The sequence below is a fragment of the Echiichthys vipera genome (assembly GCF_963691815.1).
Source record: "Echiichthys vipera genome assembly, chromosome: 6".
Taxonomy (NCBI): domain Eukaryota; kingdom Metazoa; phylum Chordata; class Actinopteri; order Perciformes; family Trachinidae; genus Echiichthys; species Echiichthys vipera.
In genome coordinates, this window is record NC_139831.1 from 23,731,534 (window position 1) to 23,742,132 (window position 10,599).

Sequence of the window (10,599 nt, forward strand, 5' to 3'; positions counted from 1 at the left end):
TTGTTGTGCCTTTTTTGTATGCTGCCATGAAAAAAAAGTACTGACTTGTGTGAAACGATTATCCCCTTGGGGACAATAAAGAACTGAACCTAACCTAAAATTGCAGCTGATTGGGATAAATTCCAGTGGATGTATTGCATGTTGCTGATGGATAAACATTTGCATTCACCCTGCCATGTAGCTGTACAAGAGGCCCAACTCCTGCTGCAGAAAACATCCCCCAAACCATGACATGATATTGCTAAAGATTAATTTATTTGGGTCTGATAGGAAACATTATGTTTGGCGTCGGACTCAAAAAGACTTAACTCAAAGTGTGTAAAGACGTCAGTTAAATTTGGAGGAGGAAGTGTCAGAGTCCAGATCTAAAACCCATGGAGAATCTCTGGAAAATCCTTGGAAACAAAGTAATGCCTAAAGCTGCGTTCACACCGGGGGCGGCAGACGGGACAAACACGACAGGGTTACACAGAGTCAATGTACAGATGCGACTTTGAGATGGGCAGCATGTTGGGCACGTTTCGCGCGACAAGATGGACGTGATGTCGCTTTAATCATGTCCAACGCACAAGTTGAAAATACTGAACTTTTCAGGTGAGTCGTGAGACAGTGTGCCGTGACAGCCAATCAGCAGAGTAGACTAACTGAAGTCTCCAGTGGTTTTGTCACAGCACCATCCACTAGCGAGCAACTGGCAGCCAGCTAACAACAGCTCGGTGTGCCGAGATATGATCCATATATTATAATTTATTAAAAAATCTGATAAAAACATAAAGATAAAACACAAACTGTTGAATCAATTCTGATTGATTCCATCAAACAAAACCAAAAAAAAACGTGTTCATGAAGGAGCAGGCAGAAGCTTTTATAGTCCTGCCCCCACTTTACAATATCTTATAATTACAGGATTAAATATGTATACTGTATGTATACTGCACAAGATAATGCAGGTCAGACAACAACACAACAATAAAACAATGCAACATCATACTGTACAAAAATAAACTGAGTAAAATGCAAAAACAGTATATATACATATTCAAGTTTCCTCCTTTCTATATCGATCCAATATTGTAAGATGAAAAGGGCTGTCTCAAAAAAGTCGTTCATTGAAAAGATTCTTTATAAATTACTTTTCTTACATGTTCCGAGTTGTACACGATACCAAAACGTATTTCTGAAAGTAGAAATAACTATAACATCAATGAAAATGTCCAAAGACAGTACACCATAGAAGAAAGGAATGAAGAATGACAAAAACAAAAACGTATGGGGCCTGCTGCTAAACCTGGGGGGTAAATCTGAAATGCCTAAATAATCCAATAGTTTTCCCAATTTATAGTTTTTGAGTTTTAGTGGTCAAATTGGATTTAAAAATGTAAAAGGAGGATGGACATCGTAGTTTGCAAGGATAATGATCAAATGAATTATGTAAATGTCATCTGCCGAATATTTGGGATCGTGCCTTATCTTTTACTGGAGAATTGAGGTGCACTTGATTAATGTCACAGGGTATCCCGCACACGGAGCTTCCCCCGTGTTCTTGTATGTGTCCACCACACGATTTACCCCGAGCCTTGAAACACGCGCAACTACAGCGGGGCGGGAGCTTTTACGTCATCGCCTCGGCGAATATGATTGGCCGACATGAATGTCAGTCATTTTTATAAAGCACAACACACCCGCCCAGTGTCCCCGGGACGAGGAGAGGACGAGATCTTCAGCACAAGAGAACAGGGAAATGAAGTTGTCAGACAGGCCGACCAAGCAGCGACTCTCTCTTTAAAACTAGGCAGCTAAGGAGTGAGCTGACAGACGGGTCACGAGTGGAGAGATTTACGTGAAATATCACCGTTATGAAGGTCGTCCGTTGGAGCAACTTGTAGCTACGACCGGGGCACGTTAGACAGGCACAGACACAGATCTCAGATAACGTTTCGGACAGTTCAAAAGAGCCGTTACACTGGAAAAAGAAACTTGTTAGCCTGCTAGCTTCTCCTTTAGCCTCCTTCAGCTTCAACGCCAGAGTTCACTCGGTGAGTCCTGACAGCCTCAACTGAATATTTCAGTGTGTTATGTGTGTGTTTTTCCACGGTGCTGACGCTGGTTCGGTTGTTTCTCGCTACAGCTAACTAGGTCACAAGCTAGCTCAACTTTGCTGCTGAACATTGATGTAACGTTGACTTCGTTCCCCTCTCGTTTCTGCTCGTTTCTGGTTAGAAAGTTCGTGTTTTATTCGCATGGGCGAATGTTAATTTGGAGAAACCTAATAATAAAGTGAAAAAAGTCTTACAGTAAGTGCTAATGTACCCGCATTCTCTCTGAAAACTAATGCACGGTTAGCAAGGTTAGCTAGCTGTGTGTGCTGTCATGTTAACACTAGCTCAATATTTTCAGTATATCTAACTTACAGCTGCTTTCTCCAGGTGAGAGCTTTTTTCAGCCATTTCCTGATGCACACAGAGGTACAGGAAGTTGCTTTAATTGCATATCATAGTGATTTGAAACTGCTTTTTTATTTCATCAGATTATTTGGGCTTTGGATCGACCAGTCTTCAGTCATGCCTTTTCCCTTTGGCAAGTCTCAGAAGAGTCCAGCTGATATAGTGAGGAGTTTGAAGGAGAATGTGGCATACATGGAAAAGATGGATGCTGCAGACAGCAAAAAGTGTGAAAAGGTCAGATATGAACTGTCTCATTAGATATTAAATTTGTCCCATATTCTTCTGCAATTTCCCAGCTTATGATCAATAAAGTATTTCTATTCTATTCTATTTTAACACCAATAGATGGCCTAGTCATTAACTATTTTCCACATTTAAGGTCGCAGAGGAGGTGTCCAAAAACCTGGCTTCACTGAAGGAGGTGCTTAGTGGAACAGGTGACAAGGAGCCTCAGACTGAAGCAGTGGCTCAGCTCGCACAAGAGCTGTACAACACCAACCTCCTCATTGCTCTCATTGCAAACCTGCAGAGGATTGATTTTGAGGTGGGGAACATGCACTTATGACTTTATGTCTGTAAAAAAAGTATTGATCCTCTTGTATTGACACCAAATGCAGTGACCCCCCCCTCCCATAGCAAAACAAGTCTTTGCCTATTATCAGCACCCAGTCAGTAGTTCAACTCTTGAGTGCTCTTTTTGTTTTACAGGGGAAGAAGGATGTGGTTCATTTGTTCAGCAATATTGTGAGGCGTCAGATTGGCACCCGTACACCCACGGTAGAATATATTTCCACGCAACAACAGATCCTCTTCATGCTTCTGAAAGGGTAAGTTCATCTTTTCAGGATATTTGATACATGTCACATGTGAGTGCTTTATATTAAAGGCAAGTCCAAACCTTGGATACTCTTAACTCTAACCAAATGATCTTGTTTTAGGTACTTTTTAAAAACACAAAATCACTTTACCTCAACATGCCTTGTGATTTTCTACATTACCCAGTATGTGTTTCAACAACTCCCAGAGGAACGAGCGTGAACTTGTTGCATTCACATGTGGGTAACGCATGTTGATGAAGAGAGTGATAGCAGGGTGCTGGTTTTTACAGCTCTAAAAAATATGAGTCATTCTGTCTACTTGAAAAGCAACACGTTGTACGGTTGCATTGCATTCTGGCCGATTTAGGCTGCTGTCAGTGGATCAAATGCTTTCTTTTCCACCTGCAGTGTTTTTGAGCTTTGTTCCAAAATGTCATGTCTCTAAAGAGGACCATCCAGTTTGATTGTCAGAGATGGACATCAAAACCTGACATTTAATATTGACGTGTAAGATGATTCTTCTGCTAATAGATTCCCTTTTAGCTGCATGGTGAATTGTTAAAATTGAAAAATATCTCAGCATGGAAAATAAGTCCTGGAGGTGTGATGTTCATCAGTACAAATACAAATGTAATGCCTGGTTGACACTGTTGAAAGTGTTTAGGATGGATTTTCCTTAAAGTAACCATGCTCATTTTTTGTGTGTGTGTGTTGCATCTACAGTGTTTGTTTTTATAACTGGCCTATATTGAATTCTAAAGGGGCAAATGACTGATTTGTATTAACCTGTACAGATATGAGAGTGCAGAAGTGGCTCTAAACTGTGGAATGATGCTGAGAGAGTGTCTGCGTCATGAGCCTTTGGCGCGGACAGTGCTCTTCTCTGACGACTTCTACTGCTTCTTCCGTTATGTTGAGCTCTCAACATTTGACATTGCTTCAGATGCTTTCGCCTCATTCAAGGTACACTGCCATATGCTTTCTATCTCCATCATCTCCATATCAACAGTTCTTATCTAATATGTTGGTCTCTCCTGTTCCCTCCTAGGATCTCCTCACAAGACACAAGATTATGTGCGCAGATTTCCTGGAGAATCATTATGACAAGGTGAGCTTTCTAGCGAAATTTAGATTTTTAATGGAAAGAATGCCGATGCTGTACCGAATAATATACTTGGAATATGTCTTAACAGGTGTTCATAGAATACGAGAAGCTCCTGCACTCTGAGAACTACGTCACCAAACGACAGTCTTTGAAGGTAAAAGCTCCATGGCACCTGTCAAATCCAAATTACTGTTAGACTTTTGAGCTTCAGATTACAGTATAACCGAGGCGCTCACTCACCTCAGTTGATTGTGCAATATTGTAAATGCATACTATTTTTCAGCTCCTTGGGGAACTTCTCCTGGATAGACACAACTTCACTGTCATGACAAAATACATCAGTCGGGCGGAGAACTTGAAGCTGATGATGAACTTGCTGAGAGACAACAGCCGAAACATTCAGTTCGAAGCGTTCCATGTGTTCAAGGTGTGCACAATATATCTTGGATCATCAGTGCAACCATTTCCTGTTTATGATCATTTTCAAGGGTCACGTTATGATACTTTCCCAGTATTTATAAAGCACCTCAACCTGCGTTATGATCATAAAAGACTTGAAAATCTCTTGTTTTATTCTATGGGACCTTTTAATAATCTAGTTGTACTGTGAAACGCTACATATCTTTTTTGGAAGAAGAATGCTGCTGAGTGACATTCGTTCATAAGAGAAGTCCGAATCAAATTTTAGCTTGAAACGTTTCAAATACTCAAAATACATAATCTCTTTCTCTCTTTCAAAAGGTGTTTGTTGCAAATCCCAACAAGACTCAGCCCGTGCTGGACATCCTGCTGAAAAACCAGACCAAACTCGTGGAGTTCCTGAGCCACTTCCAGACCGACAGATCTGAAGATGAGCAGTTCTGTGACGAGAAGAACTATCTTATTAAGCAGATCCGGGACCTGAAGAGGCCTGCGGCACCGGAGGAAGCTTGAGGCGGTTGGGACGACTGCTCCATCAGCTGGTAGATGTATAGGTGGTGGGCTGGAGCTGCAGAGGGCTAAAAGAGAGTCTAAAATATGTGCTTCATTAAAACTTAATATTAACTACAAAATATAGGAAAAAAAAGTAAAGATTACTTCCTTTTTTTTTTTTTTTTTTTTAGTGTTGATTTGGAGGTGATTTCCATCCAGCAACCTGAGTGGGCCAAGAACTGTTATTTAAACCATAGTGCTTCTTCTTTAGCGATAACGAAATGCATTTAGTCCGTTCTTGTAATGTTGGACCTTAAACTGTTACCTTTCCGCATACATTGTAGCTGGCAGAGACCTTAGAATGACAAAAATGTCACCCCCAATTCACAGCCAACGTGTGCTCTTGAAAGTCTCAGAAACGTGTCTATATTTTAGAAATTGAGAAGCTGAGGAGAAGTAAATATATTATTTTTCTAATGTATCTTCATGGTAAACAGTTTAAAGCATAGAGTAACCCTTCTCTCTGAACATTGTGTAGTCTAACTAATTGCATAGGTTTGGTTTATTGCCTTATTATAAGCTGTTGTGTTGTACAGGGACTTAAATGATACGGCTTTAGCAGAGTGACATGTGGATCATATCGGCCAGGTCAGCACATAGCACAGTCATTTTTGGTGCTTAATGTGTAGTTATATTAGGCCTTTGGTTGCATGTGTGAGGTTCCAGAGGTCAGAAATGATCCTGCAGTGCTGTTCTTTGCCAATGCATTAGCTGGCACAGGAAGAGGAAATCAAAACCATAGAGGAATCAATTAATTGTCCCACGATTTTTTTTTTTAGGCTGCGCTCAGCGAGGCTTACACGACTGAAATAGAAACAAGGCATCAGATAATGCTGCAGGGTAGCATCCATCCATCCATTCACCGCTCTCATCAGCCAGGATAGACCGATTGATCTTACTTGGAGCACTCCATCTCATCCTCACATACTGAGCACCGATAGAAATTATTCATTTTAAAAACAATGATTTTTAACTAACTATTCATTCATGACATTTGAAACTACTTGATGTATGCCATCTAAGGCATTTCTCCTTTACAGCATAAGCACTGCATAACACAAGAAATAATCTTGCCGTTTACAAGTTGGTGTTGCCCATGAAGATGCATCATAAGTGTGTTACATTGTAAATCTGTTTTATATTCATATGAGAGCATGATGTGTTATTTATGAGTGGACATGCCAAACAGACACCATACTCCCTTTCATCAGGAATAGCTTACTCCTGAATAATATCCCTCATTTCCTTTTTTATTTGACAAATTAAACATCTGCTACACTGGATTTGAGAATTGAACAGGCTCTATTTGCTAAAAGTTTTCCTTGATCTCATGTAAACAATAACTGTCATCCATACAGTTAGTTACTTTAACACCAAAGAATAGAAATACAAAAGAGAAGCCCTAAAAGGCTGCTTTTTTGCCTTCTTTTTTGAGTGTAATTATACATTTGAATAGAATACACTGTAACATGCCTGTGATGCATCAGAAAGCACGCCCTATCAGATGTCAACACATTGTCAAAATAACCACATGCACTTTTGAGTTTGTTTTGGATGACGAGCACTGAATTTGTTGAGTTCCTCACGTGCATCACTGATTAGTTCTCTCTTCAAAAGACTTCGGTTGAAATAATTGCCTTACTTCTGCCATTGTCAGTAAAATGGCATATTGGGGATTTTAAGAAACGTGTTGTCTGTGCGCACAGTCTTCTAGTATATACCTCATGGGATTTGAGTTTGCAAATGCTGTGTTCTCTTTCCTTTCCTTCCTAGATGAGATATATTTTATTTGACAGTTTAAAAGACACAACAGTGGTTTGTATGCATGCCTAAACTTGATATATATGTTCAAACTTGAACAGGGACTGCGATCTGGTTTTCACAATGGAAAACTCGATTTTTAAACTTAAATATTTCATTGGGCGGTGCCACACAAATGTTAATTCATAATGAATTGCAGTGTGGCATCTTGTAATGAACGTTGCCTTATTTAAAGACATTTAATGGATGGTAATGATGATGTAAGATTCCAGACCTTTTTTTTAAACCAAAGTCAATATGAATAGGGTAAAAATGTACATTTCAAGTCCCAAACACATTACTAGTTAATTCTTCGGATCCACATCTAGTGTAGTTTTATCACCAACTGCATTGTGCTCTAATGTGATCATGTGAGTGTAAATATATATATTTTAATAGACTATACTCAGTCATTTTTCAGTTGTGGTTAATTAGCTCTATTAAAGAAAAAAAAAAAATCAATCTTTGGTACCCTGCACCAAAGAGGTTCATCAGGCCTTTACCGATCCATAAAATAATTTGGGAACTCTGCTGTGAATGTGGTACATTATGCACAAAGACTGAAGTCCTGCAGACAGTGCACTGTCATGCCCCCAGTTTTATGAAAGTAAGTTTGTCTGAAAGTGTTTTGAGTTACTTAAAAAAAAAAAACAACCTTAAAATGATGAACTTTACAACTCCTTTGAGATTTATTTAATGTGAAGCACACTTGTTCAAAACATTCACGTGTGGGACTTCCCCAGAGACACTTAATTACTAATCTATCCATGAGCACAAACAAGCTTTCATTTTACTGACAAACTTTCATAACAGATTGTAATAATGTCCGAGATTATCTGACTGTTGGGTAAAAAATACAAAAACATTTTGAACAGAAAATCCAAGATATTTTTAAATATGGTTTATCTAAATATGCATACAAAGTTTCTTGAAAATCAAGTCTATTCATGACGTGCACTTTGGGAAGGACATGCTGTACACAGTCATCCCATCAGGGGGAGCTGTTGGTAACAACTGGCCCAATCGTATTAATTGTACAAACAAAGCATTTCATGTCTTTATAACCCTACCTCTAATTATGAGTATATAAATCACAGGCAATATTATGTAGATGTCAACACAAATTCCTTAAGATCAATACTATATATTTCATGATTTAGGGTTTTCTGTTTAAGTATTTGTTGTGCTTTCCTTTTTACTCTGTTGCCTTCTTTTTTTTCTCCCCCTTCTCTTTCCACACTTTGGATATTTTCTTTATTTACCATGGGAGCGAATTATGTGTACATAACTTTATAAAGGATAAAAGTGTGAAAGCATTCATGAAAATAAAACTTTATTGCAATTTATGTGTTTGTGTGGTCAACAGTTTAGTGGACACAGCTACTGCTTGTGGTTTAGGTCCGCCCACACAGGTGTTTTCACTTAATGTGCCCGATGAGCCCTCTCGTCATAACTGTGTGGGTGTTTTCAGACTGTTGCCTGTGTTCGGTCAAGACGACACCTTTAATCATTCTAATGCCCGCGTGCAGATTGATTACCTCACGTAATGACCAGCACATCTCCACCTAACACCCACCTAAGCTGAGGTCTAATTATCCAAGTAAAAACACCTGTGCTGGTGTGCAGGGCCTTTAAGGGGTAAAGAGATACTGTCCAGGCAAAGGAGTTTCACTCCAGACTAATAGCAATTACTCCACTGACTGAAGTCTCCTGCATACAATTCTACAGCTTTGGATGAAGCATAACAATAATGTGCAAACTCCTTTGTGATAACTGTGGCCCAGTGCTGAAATGATTCGATCACAGGATAACAATTTATATCAATTTATCATAAAAGTCATTCACAATGCAAAAGTATTAGGAGAATTCTCTGTTTGGATATGCTTTAAATTGGAATATTGTTGAGCATGGAAGGCCATTCTTGACCTTTGGGAACAGTAACAATAGTCTTAAGCTTAAAGGTCCACTAAATAAACAGTTTGGAAAAAGCCCAGTCTGCTCTGATTGGTCCAGTGAGCCCATGTCTTCTGCATCTCTGCGCTATCATTGCAGCCGGGGGATGACTGTAGCAGCAACGTAGCAGCACTTTCTACCAGTAGACCATTTCAAAGTTGTAAACATAAACATTCGAAATGTGTCCCAGTTTATTTCCTGTTGCGCTGTATGTGAATTATATCAGCTGACAGGTCCACGAGGACCCAGGCTGGCTCGGATTAAAGTCTATTGAAAAGGTCATTAAAGTATCGTTGTGACATCACAGCTCTATAGAAGTCCTGACAGCTATAGACACAGTTTCTGAGTACAGGCTGTACATTTCTCTGTGGATTGAGTGTTTTCGACACTTCCACAGTATTTATACAGCACCTCAACTTGCTTTATAATAAGAAAACACATGAAAATCCCAGTTTTTACAATGTGGGACCTTTTAAATGATGAACAAATTGTCAAAAGATATGTTGAGGATGAAAATAATATTTTGTTACAGCCCTGCTATGGCCTGCCGCTTTTCTGCAAGATTTTGAGAATTCAATATACTACTGAGATAACTCGTCAGAATGTGAAAGACTTAAACGTTATGTGATCTATGGTGAAAACCACAAGTGGAAATATACTTGTAGAATTTGTTTACATTCAAATCTCCAGAATATCATTCTGGACGAAGTCAATCACTGCGTACATCTTGTCAAACTTATTTATCCAGTGATGCAAATGATTATTGCTAAAAAATACCCCCTCCTCCCAGTTTTAAGCCCAGTTCAAACCAGAGGGACACATTCCATCCTACAGGAGGTGTCCACCATGAGGCCTGCTCAATGGGCTGCCGCGCTATTGTATGGGTGGAGGTCAATTAGAATTCCTGCAAACTTACTCAAACAAACTCCAAAAAACTCCACTAGACCAATCTTTATTTTTCAATGAAACAGTTTAATTGGTAATGAAACGCGAGCTCACATCCTTGAACTGGTTTTCTGTAATAAAGCTCAAAATGTCAGTGACCATAATTAACCCTCCTCTTATCTTGCCTCATGACATCAAACATACTGGGTGAAAGAAGAAAGTCGAAACGGGCAGCAGCTGCGATTTATTTTTCTTTCCCTTAAACTGCACCAGCCACGGTGAATAGAGGCAGAGGAAACGCAGAATGGGAAAGTAGGTTAAAGTTCAGAAGAAGGGAAGGAGGCAAGTTAAGGCAACTGCTGCAGCCCGTTCCCACAGTGGAGGAAGTGGCACCGTGCTTTGGGAAAGCCTCTGCACCTCTCAGCGTTGTTGGTTAGGATCTCTGTAAACATCACTGCTGCAAACACAAAGGTACCGAGTGATACTTGGAGAGACGCGCTCCTGCAGACAGAGCACGGAGACTTTAGTGTGGGGGCAGGGTTTACAGGGGTTACAGGTCACAAGCCTCCTGGGTTCCTTTGGCCAGCAAAAGCGCTGAATGGATGAGCGAGATGGGTTCATA

The 10,599-nt window shown here is 39.8% G+C and overlaps 1 protein-coding gene across 1 annotated transcript; it reads left to right on the forward strand.

Moving 5' to 3' along the window:
* The first annotated feature begins 1,718 nt into the window (after positions 1-1,718).
* Positions 1,719-8,453, forward strand: cab39l1 (calcium binding protein 39, like 1). Its single transcript, XM_083915257.1, has 9 exons — positions 1,719-2,036; positions 2,528-2,678; positions 2,824-2,988; positions 3,153-3,271; positions 4,057-4,225; positions 4,311-4,370; positions 4,456-4,521; positions 4,651-4,794; positions 5,109-8,453. Exons 2-9 carry the CDS (start codon positions 2,562-2,564, stop codon positions 5,298-5,300), a joined length of 1,032 nt encoding a protein of 343 aa, XP_083771383.1. The 5' UTR covers positions 1,719-2,036; positions 2,528-2,561; the 3' UTR covers positions 5,301-8,453.
* The last annotated feature ends 2,146 nt before the right edge of the window (positions 8,454-10,599 follow it).